Source organism: Heliangelus exortis, chromosome 2, assembly GCF_036169615.1.
Source record: "Heliangelus exortis chromosome 2, bHelExo1.hap1, whole genome shotgun sequence".
NCBI classification, from domain to species: domain Eukaryota; kingdom Metazoa; phylum Chordata; class Aves; order Apodiformes; family Trochilidae; genus Heliangelus; species Heliangelus exortis.
The window spans coordinates 143225513-143243754 of NC_092423.1; the positions used below are offsets into that span (position 1 = coordinate 143225513).

General features: G+C 42.9%; 1 protein-coding gene across 3 annotated transcripts in view; it reads right to left on the reverse strand.

Moving 5' to 3' along the window:
• Positions 1 to 11063: 11063 nt before the first annotated feature.
• The window catches only part of ST3GAL1 (ST3 beta-galactoside alpha-2,3-sialyltransferase 1), a 76664-nt gene continuing 69485 nt past the window's right edge, over positions 11064 to 18242 (reverse strand). For all 3 annotated transcript variants that reach the window (XM_071738431.1, XM_071738432.1, XM_071738433.1), the window contains exons 5-7: positions 17693 to 17738; positions 14895 to 15014; positions 11064 to 12200 (exon numbers count right to left, since the gene is read on the reverse strand). In XM_071738431.1, the coding sequence (XP_071594532.1) occupies positions 12027 to 12200; positions 14895 to 15014; positions 17693 to 17738 (340 nt within the window). In that variant the 3' untranslated portion in view covers positions 11064 to 12026. The remainder of the gene's footprint in view (positions 12201 to 14894; positions 15015 to 17692; positions 17739 to 18242) is intronic.

Sequence of the window (18242 nt, forward strand, 5' to 3'; positions counted from 1 at the left end):
CAACAGGGAATCAGAGCAACTTCACATAAGCAGCTTTAGGTTGGTGTCAGTGGACTTGTTGATTCAAATGTTCACTAGTGGGGTTACCTTGTGTGGTGAGGGCTTCCTGAAAGCCAAGTCTTGTGTCAGGTCTACAGATTTACAACTGAGCATGACACTGTCCAGCCAAGGCAAGTTTGGGAAATGTGGCCTGGATAATGGTTAATGACTGACCTACAGAGCAAGAATAAATTAATGTGGTGTGAAACTTGGAAACCCCACACTTAAAGCAGCCTTGCTGTTCTGTCTCTCCGCAGACGAGGCTTCTTTCAAAAGGGAATGGGACTTCATAAATATTTGCTTTTCCAAGGATAATTTCAACTCTGCTCCAATGTTCTTTACTATGGTGTAAAAGCAGGACCTTCTTATTTTTCTCCAACTTCTGAAGTACATCCACAACTCCTAAAAATTTGAAAGGGGGGGAAAAAAGATTGTGACAACTTGTAAAAAAAACCAAACCCAAAAGGTAGGTGGATATTAGATGTGTAAATAGATGCATATGTCCCTCATTATACCTTTACATTATGTGTAAAATAATTTTGAAAATTACCTTGTCATAAATACCATTTATTGATTATTCTTGGTAACACAGTAGCCATATCAAATACTTACCTAACCTCTGCATCTTAGGGATAGAAATCATATTTTTTTCTGAATTTATACGTCTCCTGGTACAGACACTGTGTTACTGTAGTTCCTGGACACTTATGCTACAGAAGTGATAATTCACCATGTCACTATCATTTTAGTGACAACTTGTGACCCTGTTGCATGGCATTGAGACATGATTTGTAGAAGCTTCTTCTAGTACAGCAAAAAGTTTGATTGCCAGACAGGTTTTATTGGGATTTTTTTCTTTTTTAATCTAGTGAGCTGATTGAAACCCTTGGGACAAGGCCCAGACTCTCCTGTGCACTGTACAGACTTGTGACAAAAAAGAGGCTGAAAGAGTTGAAGGAGAAAGATGCCCGTGTATGGCAAATCTATAAATGACATGTGGCATTTCTATAAATCCAAAATACTAGATCCAGAAAGTGAAATTCAGAGTGTTCATTGATGGCAAAAGTGATTTATTTGTGGCATTTTGTTTTTCTTGGGGTTTTTGTTTGGGGGTTTTTTTGGGTTTTTTTTGGGGGGTGGGGTGGGGAAGTGGTGTTTTTTCATTTTCTTTGTTTCTTTGTTGTTTTTTTGTTTGTTTTCCTTCCAGAATGTAATGTAGAATCCCACTGACTGGTATAGACTGATGTAGCTTTGACCTCTGGGAAGTGGAACTGATTCAGACCCCTTGAGAACATGGCCAAGCAATCAGATGCTGCCTTGAGCTCTGCACTGAGCAGGTTTGCTTGGCTGGGGCTTGGCTTGGATGTGCTGTGTGATCGCTCAGGAGGGGAGGGTCTGAAGCTTGGTGTTACCTCAGGCAGCAAAGACCTGAAACACAAAGAGCTAAAGCTGTTCCGTACCAGCCCTGAGGCAAACACTCACTCTTGTAAGCACAGTGACATTTCTCTCCTTCTTGCAAAATGCAGCCTCTCCCAGAACGGTTGGATGCCAGGAAATCTTTGCTGATGGGTTTAATGAAATCCTTCCGTCTTCTTTTCAAAACTCTGCAATTTCAGCTGGTTCACCAGAGCCATCCCACTGCTGGTAGGCAGCCTGCCCAGATGTAGCCCTGGCCTTGCAAATCAACAGAAAAATGCTGCAGATGTGCAGTTCACCAGAGATTCCTAGAAACTTTGGTTGAAAGGGCTCTCACAGAATCATCCGGGTTGGAAAGCACCTCTGAGATCATCCAGTCCAACCCTTGATCCACTACCACTGTGGCTACCAGCCCATGGCACTGAGTGCCACATTCAGTCTCTTCTTAAAAACCTCCAGGGACAGAGAATCTGCCACCTCCCTGGGCAGCCCATTCCAATGCCTGATCACCCTCTCTTGCAGCAACCTCATGTTATTTCAAACAGATGTATGTTTTTTTAGTTATAATTCTTTTTTTAGGGGCTGGTACTTGAGGCAGACAGGAGGGGCAGGGTTAGATGCTGAGCAGCTTGAGGATGGTTGGTGAGCTGGAGAGGAATAGTCCTCAGCAATGTGAGGGTGCCCACCCCCAGAAGAAGATGTCTGAGCAGTGCTGATGTAGCCACAGTAACGAATAATGGAAAGATGTCTAGAACTGGTGAACTGAGCCTAGCTGTGCTTTCCATTACCATGAATGAAATGGGCAAACAGCTCAGCCTTACTGTTGCGAGTCTTGGTGAACATGGTCGCCATCCTACATGCTGCTAAATGAGACCCAGGAAGGATTATTCTCAGGGAGGGATACACTCAAGAAGGAAAAATCCCATTGAAAGTCTTAGTGCATCCTTCCTCTACCTTCTCTGTGATTTTACTGCTCATGGGCTATGACTAAGGATCAGCTACCACACCACTGAAAACCACAAAAAGCTTAGCAAAGCAACAGTGACAAGAGCATCTGCAAACCAGGCCAGCCAATTTTGCCCTGGGCTGTAATCCTGCATCACTTGTGGTCAGCTGTGAAGATCTGAAATAGTAGTTCCTGGGCTTGGTGATGGACAAAGAATAACAATAACAAATAAAAACTATAACTTGAAATGATGAGTGGAGTATGGAAGCATTCAGCAGAAAGAGGTGAAGTAGAACAATTGTTCACCACACTGATATCACAATATTGAAAACCTGGAGGCTTAGTGAAGTATTCAGAATAGAAATTTAAAACTTAAGGGTAGCTGTTCAGATAGCACAAATTTTAAAAAATTGAGGTGGAGGTTTTACTGCCACAGGCCCTGGGAGTGATAGCTTTGGGAGGGATATGGGAGGGATATTTTTACCATGCTGGATGAGTGGGCTGCAGCAGCTCAGACAGTTCTGTGGGTCTCTTGGGCTCAGCAAAAGCATCTTCTCCCATGAGGTGGGTGGGTGTCAGCTCTGCACCTCTGTAGGAGTATGATGGATGATGCTGGTGCACCTCAGCCAGTACCATCCCTGGTACTGCTGTGGATGGGTTCACCTCCCCCTGCAGCAGACAAGCAATGGAACCTGGTGTGGTGACCCTGCTGTCCTGGAGCCCAAGACTCCAAGATCTGGGGGGGGTGGTCCTTGCCCAGCACTCTGCTATGAGGTCTCCACTCCCCATGGGATGGTCTCCTCTGCTTGGTATGGGGCAAAGCTGAGCCATCAATATACACACTGCTGGCAGTCAGAAGCCAGACGGGTTTTCTGCCTTCATTGAACCCAGATAATTAATTTCCAGCATTGATTGCTTTGCACAATGTATCTGCCTCTCATTTAACATCCGGGTGCTGCAGCTGAGAACAAACAAATCCAAATATACACAAGTTGATTATATTGGAAACACAGCATACAAGACCTGTTAGAAACAACTGAGCTTCCTTTATGGTCCTCAAAGAACTTTTGGATCTGCTGTAACTAAAGCCTTTTTACATCCCTGACAAAAAAGATTTGAGCATTAACACAAAGTCAGGAGTCTCAAATTGTTCCTGGTCAGGGAATTAGGTTTCACGGGAAGAATAATTTTCTTTTTTGTGTATTTGTTTGCTTTGTGTTTGTGATCATTGTTTTGTTTTGTTTTTCCAGTTCTGAGCATTTCTAAAGAGGCAGTACAAAAAGCAATGCACATATCTGGGAGTTTCATCCTTCTTCAAAGCAGGAGAGGAAAACTGCATGGATAACAGCAGCTTCCCTATCCCTTTCATGGCCAGCAAGCTTCTTCACTCAGCTCTCACCCAGAGGCCAAAATACATAGATTTGGGAAATAAGCCTTCTATCTGTGTGGCTGGTGGTGTCGGCAGTGACAGAGCTCTGAGGGTTTGATGTGACACACAGTGACAAGAGAGCTGAGAGCTCCGGAACCACCGGGTCACTCCTGGGAGCAGGAAAACAGCACGCTCTAGTGGGGAAATGACTGCAATCCATTAGAAACCAAATCACTGCACTGAGCACTCCATCTGAAAGCAGCTGTGGCTTCATATCCCTATGCAGTGTTTCTTCTCCTTTCCCTGTACATCTCTGGTCACTTGTTGTCCCTCATATCCACCAGCTCAGGGAGGGAGATGGTATCTCCAAGGCTATCCCACCTACTGCCATCCAGCCTGGACTGGTTTGTTGTTTTTTTTTTTTTACAGAGGCCAAAAGTTGGTCCTCTCCCTCTGGCTTGCTGAGTGCACTTGGTACATCACAGCTGTGGCTGTGCCAGGGTGGCAGGGGTGGTTACAAGGCAGCAGGGAGAGCAGTGGGGTCAGTAATGCTGATGGAGAGGTGCCCTGTTAGCACAGTAATTAGAAGGCTCCTTCCTTCTCTCCTTCTTCTTTCCCTCTTCTTTTTTCTTCTTTCTTCTCTCCCTTTCACCATTACCAAGTAGAAAACTCCATCTCCATTAAGAAGGAGAACTCATTACTGATGAAAAGGGGATACTAATCAGATATTAGTTGCAACCATTAATGAAGATGCTAATGAGCTGCTGAGATCCCCAGTGCTGACTTGAAATGAGTTAATCACATCTCACTGCTCAGAGAACCATTTATCTGCCTGCATGCTGATGTTTCCCATTCCTTTGCTTATTATAGGAAATCAAAATATTGTTTCAGCTTCACTTGTGTCTGCTGGATTTCTCTGCTATGCTGTAAAGTGTTGTAGCTATGGGCTAGACTTGCAACTGGTGACAAGCAGTGAATCACAGAATCACAGAATGGTTTCAGTTGGAAGGGACCTTAAAGATCATCTAAGTTCCAAACCCCTTTATGGGCAGGAACTGCTCCCACTAGACCAGGTTGCTCAGAGTTCCCTTGGCCCCCTAGGAAGCCACCACAGAGAGGACTATTGCTGGTGGCATGGCACACACCTTCAGGGAGGGAAGCGTGCCAGTCCAGGGAGGGAATCAAAAACCATGCACACAGCCACATAAAACAGTGATTTCTCATGGCTTTGGGTTTAAAATATTATTCCATCCCCTATGGAAACAAGAACTGACCTGCCCCTGGCTGCACTCTTCCCGAAGCAGCTCCCAGTTTTTCTGGTTTGGATCATGTCATCCCTGCTAGTGGTGAGTTGTAATCTCTGCTGATTATAGTGGATTACCTGTAGGACAACTAGTAACTGAGGTAGATGGGTGCAAATTTGACCTAAAGTTTTGTTTCAGGTGTTCCCAGACTTCAGGAAAGCTCTTGGCAGCCCTTGCATTCACAAACTTCTTTAAACCTCTAGTTTATTTCAGTCTGTCTGGAATGGAGTTCACTGTCTTCATAGCTGCCCACAAGTTTTTGAATAGTGGTTAAACCACAGGTGATACCACCCGTTTTGGCTGTTGCTAAACAGTGTTTACACACTATAAGGACTTCTCTATTTTTCACTTTGCCCATCCAGCAATTCAGCCGGGGTGATCAAGAGGTTGGGGGGGGGGGACACAGCAGGGACCTGAACTGCCCAGAGTTTTATTCCATCCCATGAAACCTTGGCAATAAACTAGGGTGGATGGAAGGATGGATGGATGGATGATGGATGGATGGATGGATGGATGGATGGATGGATGGATGGATGGATAGATGGATGAATGGAGGAGATGAAGGGTTGTCTTCCAAGGTGGCAGCTGGTCAGATATTGGGTGGGTACTGGTCTGCTGGTGGAAGATGGTGAATATTTGATCACCTTTAAATAGCTGTTTTTCTTCTTCCTGTGTTGATTTAATTGTGTCTTGACACATGAGCTGTCTTGGTCCTGCTCTTTCTATCCCCTCCCCAGTCCCATGGAGGGGCAGGGAAGGGAGGAATGAATGAGTAGCTGGATGGGTACTTAGCTGTTTTCCAGGGTCAACTCACAGCAGCATGTTTCCCAAAAGCATCAGCAGCCTAATTCACTGCTGGCCCACCACAAAGAAATGCTTAAAACTCTACTTTGTTTCCAAAGGCTTTCTAGAAGCTCTATTGACTTGATTTTTATTTATCCTGTCTTGACAATTACTTCTGTTTGTTTCTGTTCCCCTACCCATTTATTCAAATCAAAGCCTGTCAGCTTGCAGAACTCCCCACAGCCAACTCTCTCATGGCCTCAAGTGATGAACCATTGGTCACCAGTTGGTCCTGTGACTGCCTGTGACTCTGATGCAGGCAGAAGCTTGGTGCCTCATCAGCACCTTGGGGAACTTGCTCACACCCCCCCACCTTCTGATATCTGAATGTGAGGATGTGTTGCACAAAATCCTCCAACACTCAGAGGAGAAATAGGCATGGAAATCACTCTTTATTTTTTACCAGGCAGGTGTGCAGGCTGAACACAAAATGTGGCTGCAAACTGGATGTGCTTCAAAGCACAGCTCAGGTATAGCCAGGCTGTCCAAACACCCAGCTGTGGGGTTCAGCTAGGGCTAGGGGGACAACGTGCAGCTCCCTTGGATGGTGACAGCTCTTTGGAACCAGCCCCAGGAAAGCAAGGGGAGAAATACAGACATCCACATAGGGAGAAACCATAGCAAGAGGCTCCTTGATGTAACGCGTGATTTGGAGGCTTGATCAGAGCATCCTTGGGGGAACATCATGGTGCTGCAGGGTGAAGCATTAGTTACACAGGCCAAGATGCTCTTCTTACTTGTTTAATGTCTGAGTGGACAAGGAGGCAGCTGGTAGCTGCTTTTTTATTCTGAAGTCTCTGATTAGGTGGAAAAAAGTAAATATTCTGGGAAATATTCTGTCCTAGTAGGAGTGTTAACAACACATGTCCAGACAAGTTCCCCTAATGGATATATTTGTGTGCTGCCAGCCAAAGGTAACCTTAGAAACTAAGGAGTAAAGCAACATGCTGAAGTTTCTATAGGAGGAAATAAACTAAAAACACAGAGATTTACCTTTGCATAGAAATATTTAACCTTGGAGAACTTCTCATTTTGTGAACAAGATTTTATTTCATATTGCCTCAAGATGACAAAATCTTATGAGATCTGCTCCCTGAAAGTCTGTAGGGAAGACAAGAGGTTTTTAGAGGTGGCAAGGGATTCCCTTGCTTTTTCATTTGTTGGGTTTAATTGCTATTCTGAATGTGAGCCACCAAAGGAACTCATGCCATGGAATGAAGCCATATTATTCCTCTGTGGGTACTTTCTTTCTTCATTTGATGGCATAAGCAGCGTCCTTTGTCCAACTCCTGTGGTCGGTCCATCTGTCTGAATGTTGCTGTTGCTGCTGCTGCATGTCTTACTGATCTCAGGGGGTCTCCAGACTGTAATTTTATGCAAATTAATTTCATAATGAAATAATTTCAGACCTGGAAGCTGAATTCAGTGCTCTTCTTGTCAGTAGACATGAAGGAGAATGCAAAATGATTATCAAGAGCAAGCTGTTCTTTTGGTTTCCTGAGGATAATAGGTAGCCCATAGAAGTTGTGGCTGCCCCCTCCCTGGAAGTGTTCAAGCCCAGGCTGGATGGGGCTTTGAGCAGCCTGGTTGAGTGGTCCTTTCCAGCCCCAACCATTCTTTGATTCTATGACAGAAGAGTAAATGCTTTTTAGTCTCATTTGCACAGTGGTAAGTAGGAAGATAGAGAGCCACTGTGAAAAACAGTCCCATTTGATGACCATCCCAGATTAACACTCCTGCTTTGTCTGAACAATCCTGTGGCCAGACTGGTTACAGAAACTCTGGTTTACAACCCAGCTTTGGGACCTGAAGTGACATGGATAGCTTCTCAGACTCCTGTGTCTCCACTTCCCACTCATTTTCAACAAGTGTGATGCTGGCTGGGTTGTATCCATTAATGGTTAATATCTCACTATATGCAACATGTCTAGGGACTAGGCTGGAAAAAAACCCAGTATGAACCAGGTCCTGAGAACTTGGTCCACTGAAGATGCCACTAGAAATTAGATCTTAGTGTGACCATCAGACCATTGTCTCTATATATACATAATTAGGAGTTTCCTGAGCTGCCCTGTAATGATGTCTTCTAGCACTAAGCAACCAGGTTGGTTGCATTTCAATGGGCAGCCATCTACCCTACTCACTCCTAGAAACAATGAATGGCAAAGATGCACAGGGAAACTGAGAAGCTTATGAGTTCCACAAGAAATGCTTAGAGTGGACTTTTCTTGTGTCATCATGGTCACACAGAAGAGGTGGTGGCATCCTGAAGTGACACCTTATCAAAGATATCCATCTCCTAGATGGAATTCTTCTAATGGACAGCCGTTGCCATCCATGATTAAAGTGCTGTGTGACCACACCAACTAAATTAGGCACTTGAAACAGGGACCTGGAGTGTATCCTCAGCATTTCTCCAATGGATCTGTCAGCTCCAGAGAACAGATAAGTGGAATCTCTTCTTCAGTCACTGATTTCTGAGTCTACATTATTTTCCCTTATATATAGTCTAAGTACAACACAGAGCCATCAGGAGACCACAGGCATATAAAGTTTTTTCTCCAGAGGGATGGATCTAGAGCTGTTATAAGATGTGCAGTGTGATGTCCATGACCACAAGATTTCTGGCATCTTGAAGCACACATTCCTCTGCCATTGTCACCTGAGGGATGGCTGAGAGGGAAGTGGAATAAGGTTTGATTACACTGTTATGTGACAGAGGAAGTGCTAGAAGAGGGAAGAATAAATATACACAGGGAGAAACACCTTTGATTTGATTACAATAAAAAATTATTTTTATTCATATCATACTGAAAAAATAAATAAATAGTCAAAGAATGATTGAGACTCTCCATCGTCAGAGAAAGAAAAATAATTATCATAATCGATCGTGTAGTCAAAGAAAAATAGGAAGAAAATGTGATTATGGGAGGAAAAAAGTGCTCGAGAGATTTGGCTTTGGTAAAAAAAATAACACACACTTAGGGAGTGCTTCAGAGACTCTGCAGTGGTGGCAAAAAGAATTCAAGAGTTTGAAGCCTTGACACATTGCTAAATGTTTTATATTGTTGTTCTTTTAAACAAAATAAACACAGAAATTTTCCAGCATGAACACAAACTGTCTTCAACATTGGCAGTGAGAATTAACTCTTCCCTCAGCATCATCTGTTGGTATCTACTTATTCTGAAGGCATTTGAAAGACAGCAAAATTGTTGAGAAACTGAGAAAAAGCTCTAACACAACAGTCAGTTGCCTTAGGGACTCAAGAAAAAGTTCCTCTTGAATAGAAAAGTGATGGCACAAACTGTCCCACATCCTACAGCTTAAAAGGTCCACTTTCTGCTCTCCTCATGCTCTGAAATATGGACATCAGTGGTACACAGTTACTTCTTGCTGTTGGCAAGAAAATTAAATGGGAATTGCAGCTTATTCCAAGATGAAGACACTAAATCTATCCATGATGGTATGAGCTGCAATGTTTCATATGTGCTGTCAGAGGAAGAATATTCAGGGGAAAATTGGACAGCAAAAGGAACATTTCAGAAGACATAGCCAAAAAGAGTTATGTTGTGGGGGTTTTTTTACCACTTCTTTGATCTCAAGCTGCCACGTGTGGTAAAAAATATAAATGGGAATCAAGTACCAAACCACCATAAGTTATCTTCCAGGTCTTTCTAAAAATGACTGAAATAGTAATGAAGTGTTTCTGAATTACCAGCATTTGTCTGTGGGACAAAAAACGTAAAATATTTTAAATTAATGAGGAAAAAATTATCTCTGAAATCCAGCCACCAGGTGAGGATACCACTAGGGTCTTCCATGGAGTTTTTTTCCTCTTTGCTTTGCTTGGTATTATTGTGACATCTCACCAGAAGAATACTGTTAAACAATGATTTAAAGTGTGGGAAGGCTTAAAAAAAATAACAAACATGGCTAAGGTAGAAATGTTTGATACTTTTACAAAGGACATGTAGAAGATACTAAGCCCATTGAGTCTGCTGTACCTGTGACATGCAGGTGTGTTCTGCTGGTGTGTTCATGCTAGGAAGGGGAATCTTCAGGATCATCAACAGGTCTCAGAATGAGGACTTGAAAATTCTTCTCTTTCCATTTTGCTAAACTGAAGGGTCATGTGTGTACAGCAAAGGGAGCTCAGTTCCCCCCACAGAAGTTTGGCATCCTCACCCCTTTATCCACTGTGAGTGCAGGGAAAGCAGGGCATGTTGGCAAGTGGTGCTTGGCCCAAAATATGTGTATTCCAGCTGACTGTGCCATTGTGCTGTGAACTGCTGCCTCTGAGGGCAGCTCACTTATCAACCAGCATGGAAAGACAAGGGATAAACCTTGGAGTGCAGCACATCACTGCTTGAAGGGCTGGGCTTTCACTGAGCTCAAATACTCATTTGCTTGGACATGCTGCCATACCTGGTGCAAGAAAGACGAGACATTTAGATGATTTCTAAATTGCCACAACCCCCAACCATCACAATCTTTTAAAAATGAAATATGCCATTTTTCCAAGTCTGATCTAAAGTCCCTTGAAATTTGTGGAAACAGCTCCATAGGCTTCACCAGAGCTGAAAACACATCAATAATCCATGAATCCGTTTTCATTATATCAGGAAGAAAAAAAACCCCAACACACTGTTTCCCTGTTCTTCTCTACTTGAACTTTGTTCTTGGATTCATACTTTTTCTGTCCTTGAAGATTAAGTGTGTTGATTGCAGAAAAAAATCTGTGGATATAAAATATCCACCATCACTTCACTCTTCTCACTGCCTAGAGGTACTGACATTAATGTACTCATTCCTCCAGAGATGGACATAATTTTGAAGTCTGCCTTGCATTATAGGATCAGCTTGAGTAGATTGTGTCCTGGTAGATGTTGCTATAGGGCAAATGATTCCTCTTGTATTACCAGTTGATATCCCAACTTATGATATTTCTTCTGTTTCAAATAGATACATTGCAAAGACAGTTTTAAAAAAATAAGAGGAAAAATTTCCTTAGAACTTTTGGATATTTTCCCATAAAAAAGGTAAAAGCTACCTTTAAAAATTAGTCTTGTTTGTGTTTGCTTAAATACAATATAGGAGCTGTTATCATTATTTCTGACTACAAAAGTACAACACATGGAGGCTAGATTTTGGTTAATTTCCCCCCTTTTTATAAAAAAGTTTAATTTAGGGTTTGTCACCTTAAAAAAAAATTACATCTGTTGCGCAGTTATAAAAGGCACATATAAAAGACTGAAAGAAAAAAGTCCACTTTCCAACCTTAAACTGATTAAATAAAAATGAGCATTCCAGAGTATCTTCCACCAAAAAAAAAAAAGAGCAATATTATATATAACCAAACAAGACAAACATACAAGTGGCTAAAAAGGCCATTTTTTTTCTTCTTTTTTCTTTTTTTTTTCTGGAGTTTTCAGTGTTGTGTCCTCTCTCCTTATGGCTGTATAGAAAGCAATATTAAATAACATATGACGATGATTTGATCCATGTTTTTTCTAGATGCTATCAACACAGAATGAGGCAATGGCTGAAAAATTTACTGCTCCAGGCAACTTCATCGTGGTTTTGCTTAATACAGCATAAAACCAGAAGTAACAGAGGAAAAAGAAGAGAGAGGTCAAAAAGATGATCAGCAGCAGAAGTGAATTCATTTCTCTGAGGTAATCCTTACTATGATGTTCACAGCTGCCCTAGAGGGTCTCAAGTCCCAGAATTCATTTTCACTCTTCTTCAAGGATCCTCTGCCTTACTCGAGGAAAGGACCGACACACGAACAGCAGTTTTTGTGCCCAGGTTTCCCCTAATTGCAACAGGCAGATCTTTCATCAGTAACTCAAGAATCAATCTGCAGAGCCTAAGCAGAGCTTCATTCATTCCCACAAGTGATTGGTAGTTCCCAGCTATCTGTAGGTAGGAAATCAGGTGCAGTGTGGACGCCGGTCCTCGGCCGCGCTCCCTGCGTGGGCACCGCAGCAGGGAGAGGCTCCGAATCCACGGCAGATTCCAACCTGGCTGGTGCCCAGATTGTCTTCACTGAGCTTTGTTCTGCTGCATGCTGGAAATTGCAGCTCCCACTTCTCCCCAGGGCCAGGGTCATCTGCCCTTGAAAAAATTTATTTTCTCAAGGGAGGCAAGAGTCAAAGTTACATTGAACTCAAAATCAGCATCGTGGACACCGGTCTTGCGGAAAGCTCCAGCTGAAGCGTTATTTTCCCAGTAGTGATGCCAGTGTCCTTTGCTGTTTGCTCCAAACCCATACACATTCACCTAGGAAGTAAGAGAGATCTAGTGTTACAGCCTGGAAAGCTCTGAAATGTTGAAGAAAGTCTCTTGAGCCTCAGTTTAGATATCTAGAGACTTGCAGAACATGAGGGCTTCAGTTCTGTTCACAGCTGTTCTACAGCATCAGATAATGTAGTCCCAGAAGGCTTGCTCAGGGGACTTGAGCTATGCTGAGACCACCATCATATCTGAACCCAGACAGAAAACAAAATTTGTATCCATTACTTCTTGTTTTTAGCAATATGAAAAAAAAAAATCTTGTCCCCTAAGCTTGGTGTTTGACCTCAGAGAGGTGAGTGGCTTGGCATGGTAACCTTCTCCTTAGCTGATTAAGGCCACAAAGAGTAGAAAATTTTTTTATTTGCTCCTAGTCTTCCAAATGATAACCCATGTCAATTCCCACCTATAGGTTTAATTACAGGACATTTGCAGTCACATCTGAGGCAGATGAACATTATGTTCTGTGTATGTGTATACGCCTACAGCCTTTCCTCTCCCATCATTGCTGGCTCTTCCTGACTCCTCTGGAGATAGAAGTCCAAACATCCCAATTTACTTATTTACACTGGGAGTAACTTTGTGGCTGGGTTTTACTGGGCATTATAGCCCACAAAACAAGTGCCCACACCTGTACCCACCCAAATACAAGCTGGTTTTATGTTATTTTTATGTCAGAGCCTTGAGCATTGCCTGCTTACTAGAAAACAGGCTCCAGTCAAGCAGCCCAGCCCATCTGCCTTGACTATGGTACAATATCTGCCAGCAATTTTTCCATCACCTTGACAAACAACACAGGCCTAGGTGACAAAAGCTCTCTTCCATCAGCAAATCTGGGTTGAGGACAGGGATTTTGCCAGCATAATGATTTTTATCCACCATGCTGACAAGCCCATGACTGCAGTATTTTGTAGAGCTGACCTAGCCTTACACTAACTAGCTAAGTCTCCAAGCACCCAGCAGCACCTTACACCACTCAGGCCAGGGAATTTCCTCAAGTAACTGCTGGAGTAGAGGGATTTACCATAACCTACTGAATAGACCCAAAACCTTGGGTTTAAAAATAGATGATGTGCATCCCTCAAATTTGCTTATGTAGGAACTGGTCATCAGAGTTCTTCAGGTGGGATTATGTTTGTAGGAAACAGGTGCCAGGACTTGCCAGGTAATGAGCCAGGCCGGTGCTCAGTCTCACCTGTGCTCAGTGGGGCCAGCCCTAACTGGGCACAGGTGAGACTGAGCACCAGCCTGGCTCATTACCTGGCAAGTCCTGGCACCTGTTTCCTACATATGTTTAAGATTTAGATATCAAAAAAGAAAAGCCTGAGCATTTCTTAGAGTGAGTGGCAATTCAGGCAGCACATTCTCCCCTAATGTTAGTTTGGTGAATCAGCCTCTTGGCCCCACTTATTAAACAGAAAAAACCCTCAATGCAAATGCTCAAACATAAGTGCCATTAAGATGTCCTTGGATACTCAGTACATCTACTCAACATGGGAAGATGTCACACAAGGCCAAGAGACTTCTCTGTTCTGGCAGCTGGAGACAGAAGGGATACCCATGGTAACACCAACAGCTCTAGGTACCTAAACAGTGCTACAAAACATAATTTGGGCTTCCATTAAGTATCCATATTCAGATGTGTTTTAATGATGAGGGGAATCCCACTATTTATGTTTGTCCTGGTTTGGGCCAGGATAAAGGTGATTTTCTGTCTTGTACTTTTGCTTTCAGCTAAGTCTCTTGTAGGTAGCTGCACTTGCTGAAATTAACAGCAAGTTTCTCAGACAGTGTCTGCTTCTGGGACTGATAACACTCAATGTAACAGCTAGAGACTGGTGTGCAGAACCAAGGACACTGCTCAGTTCTGAGGAACATTTTGCCCTCAGGAGGGAGAAAAGGAGTAAAGAAGTCACACCTGAAACCCTCCCTTAGGGAGGAATGGACAAGATAAATGACCAAAATTCACCAAACAGAGTATTCCATCCCATACACATCATACTCAGTATAAATTTGAGGAATCACAAAGGTCAAACCCCTTCCTGCTTCCTCTTCTTTGCCTGTCCCTGTTTGCTTCAGCATCCTGGGAGGATTCCACCCATTCCTCTGCCTGTGCTCCTGATCCATGCCAGCCTGAATCTGTGTGTCCCTGCCTCCAGCTCCCCACTGCTGCTGACCCCAGGAGTCCAGCCTGGACTTTCCCAGGGCTGCCCTGCAGCCTCGGTGGTGATGTGAGAGTTACTGGGGGGAAGAGGGAAGAACGTGGGATCAATTTTCCTATAAAGTTGTATATATTTAGTATTTTCTCCTTTTTATCATTACGGTTTCATTAAAGCTGTGTGGTTTAGTTTCCAACCCATAAGTTTCTCTCCATTATTCTCTCTCCTTTTTCATGAGGGAGGGTGGGGATTAATAGAGAGCATTTGTTATTTTGTTTAATTGCTGGGCCAGCATTAAACTGTGACAATGTTTAATTACATTCCCCTGGAATGTATCTTAAACCCCAGCACTTGCTGGCATTAACAAAATCTGTCACTTTCAGTTGAGTCTAACTGTATGTTGCTGAGGACATTGCATCTGGAGAGGGAGGAGTAAAGGTTGACTGAGTGTCCTGATCATGTTCCTGGCACTTCAGCATGAAACATCCTGATATTTTATCCACATATCCAAACACAGCCAGACCTCATCGCATACGTGGAGTGCAAATATCAAAGACAGAAAGCCTGTGGAGGGGTATCTCCCATGATTCTGGAGCCAGTTTTCATAGACGTATTTCATAAAAGCTGGATTATAAATGAGGACCTAGGGAAAATTGGAGAGAAAATTAATTAGTAAAATACCCTGGGAAAAAGACCCCACAAGAGTAACATATCATTCCTAAAGGACACAGGGGTAAAGGAGCAGGAGGGAAAGGAATAATAATTATTCCCCAAGGGATGGTGAAAAGGAAAAATTAAGATCCACTCTTAAGTGCATTCAAGAATATTTCCCACACGCAATTATGCGTGGATTATACCTTCCTTCATCTTGATACCTCACCTGCTCATGCTAATGTTAATCCTGGCTGATTTCTACTGAAACTAATGGGTATGAAATGGCACAAGAAAGAAAAAAATTAGGCATACAGCTCTCCCTGCAGTGTTGTGCTGTAACACAGGTGAGCTCTGGCAAGCTGGAGGCCTGAGCATGGATGCCATGCCAGACTTCATAGAACTGTAGAAACACTGAGGTTGGAAAAGACCCATAAGATCATTGAATCCAACTGTAATTTGGGTGGGAATAGAGGAGCAACTGATTTTTCTGCCTAGTTGCACAGAATCATAGTATAGTTTGGGTTAGAAGGGATCTTAAAGGTCATCCAGTTCCAACCTCCTGCCATGGGCAGCGAAACCTCCCACTAGACCAGGGTGCTTTAGAAACCGCTCCTCTATTTTATTTTTTTATTTCTTTTCTTAATTTATTTTTTTACCAATTTTGCATTTGGTTATCTCCGGAGGAAAATATCAGGCCACCTAATGGAAATAGAGCACTTAAGATCAGACCTCAGTGTACAGGACCGGTGGGAGTTCAGCTCTTCCCTGAATCAGGCAGAGAGAGGCTTTTCCTTCCACGATAGGCTTGTAATTGGAGTGACAGTGTCTCAGTGCCCTCTGGTTAACTGCAAGGCTTTTCCTTTTACAAAGTCAGAGGTCAATTGCTGATACTGTATCTGTGTGTGATCACTTCTCTCAGGGTGTTTTCATTCCACAATGTGGGCAGATACACAAGCTCCTCAGCTGCCTGCTGGAGAAGCTGCTGTGTGTCACCTGCAGTATCCTGGGTTGGTGATACTCAGCTGTGATGTGAGTTTAATAGCATCTCACACAAAGGGTTTTGCAGAGGTTAATGTGTTCCTCACAACAGGTAGGGATGAGCTAAAAGCTTAATAAATACCCCCAGAGGTCCATGGTTTAAAGCACAAGGATATAAAGTGATACTGGATAGAGGGCTCATCTGAAGCCCCTGGCAAACCTGGCCTGCTGAATGAAGAACATGTGCTTTAATATATAATTTTAATGCTCTGGGGCTAATGTCATACTTTACGAGCCCTTGCAACATTCAGAGCCTGAGCTCCTCAGGAAATCACTCTTCAAAGGCTGAGAGAATAAGACTTACTTTGCTGGAAGGTGTGTGGAAGATGAAACATCTTTTATTTCTGCCTAAATAGCCTGCCTTGATCATGTCCTCAAACCATGCAGCTACAACAACAAAAGTCTGCATGGTGACTAAAAGTCCAATATAGGAATGACCATCCTGCCTTAGGGGAAATACTGCCTCCAGCATTTCTGATAAACCACAGCATGCATGGGCATAGAGTTAGTATGCATGGGGTGGACTCTTTTCTGACTGTTGTAGGGTAGGCATCAGATTTCTCTTTCCTCAACCTTCTCAGAGAAGTGAGGTCCCCTAGCTGATTGCCTTCTACACATCTACACTATGAAATAAAAGGAGTTAGAGATATTTTGTAAGCCTTGAGGTAAGTGGCATGGCACAGATCCTGTCCACGTTGTTGAATTCTCTCCCTGTGCAAAACAGAATATTCCCTGGTCTGAGCTATCCTCCAAATCTTGCTTGAACACTGTATTAATACACCTGGGACAAAACCAGCATGGACTTGGCTTGAGCCTGGTCTGCAGGCTTGTTTGTACACATACATATTACAGCTGTGAGCTGCAACAGGAAGCATTGATACCATAGAATCATAGAATTTGCCAAGTTGGGTGGGACCCCAGTCCAACTCCTGTGCCTGTGTAGGGAACCCCCAAAATCACACCATGTGCCTGAGAGCTTCATTCAAATGCTTCTTGAACTCAGGGAGGTTTCGTGCTATGACTATTTCCCTGGGCAGCTTGTTCCGTTGTGGAAAACCACCCTGTGGGTGAAAAACCTTTTCCTAATATATCCAACCTAAACCTCCCCTGAGTCAGCTTCCTGCCACTTCCCCTTCTCCACTGACTGGAAAACACATAGCTTTATTTTTCAGGGTTTGCTTATCTCTTTATCACAAGGAACTGATCCAGGAGTGAGAAACAACCTTGACATTCAAATAGTCAAATTATTTAAAAAAAACTCCAACGTTCCATGGCATCCAAATGATTGCAAAGGGTGGGAAAGGGGGCAATGCAGTGGAGGGTGAACACAACTGGCCATTGGTGCACCTTAGATCTCCATGGGCAGTACCAGAGGAAGCAATGCAACCTTCAGATCATTGGTAAGGCAATGGCATCATGACAAGAGCTCTTTCTTCCCAACCTCAGTTATTTAGTGATAGATCTATGGCCTGGATGGCACATGGGAGCTAAACCTTTAGCTTAGCTGAGCCTTTTAAAGTGTGTGTATTCTGCCTGCAGTTTTTATGACTGTCAAGGGGTTCCTTGGATTCTTGTTGTCTCCCAAAGAGGCAAAAAACACAAACAAATTCACAAATCAGCATTGCTCACCTTTTCTTTTTTGACTTTGATTTTCCGTGGAACTGGAACATATGTGCTGTTAGATGGAAAAAAAAAAACAAAAAACAAAAGAACACCACGATTAGTAAAAGCCCAACATATAAATATTTTTCCTGCATTCCCAAGGAAATAATACTCTTAATATACAATAATAAATCCAAAGTATTTGAAAGCAATAAATTCAGGAAATTATTGGAAGAAGAGGCTGCTGTTAAGTAATACAGTATGAAAAGAGCCGAGGTGTCACTGAAGCAAGTTTATAGGAAGCCATTACGTTTTAAAATTTTCAAGTTAATTATTGACAGCAGGAAAGCAAAAATTTATTTGACAATATATTGTTAAGTCTATATTATGTGGAGCCTTGTCTTCTACTTCTAGGCCCATGACTGTTACAGTCTTCACATTTTGACGACAGCAAGGACTTTTAATTTGATTTCATGGCAGAAAAATCTATTCCCACCAGGGGGAGACTTTTCCCCTCCTAACACTTGCAGCTCCTGCATGATTTTCAGAGGTATCAGAGTTCATAATTTCTGTGATT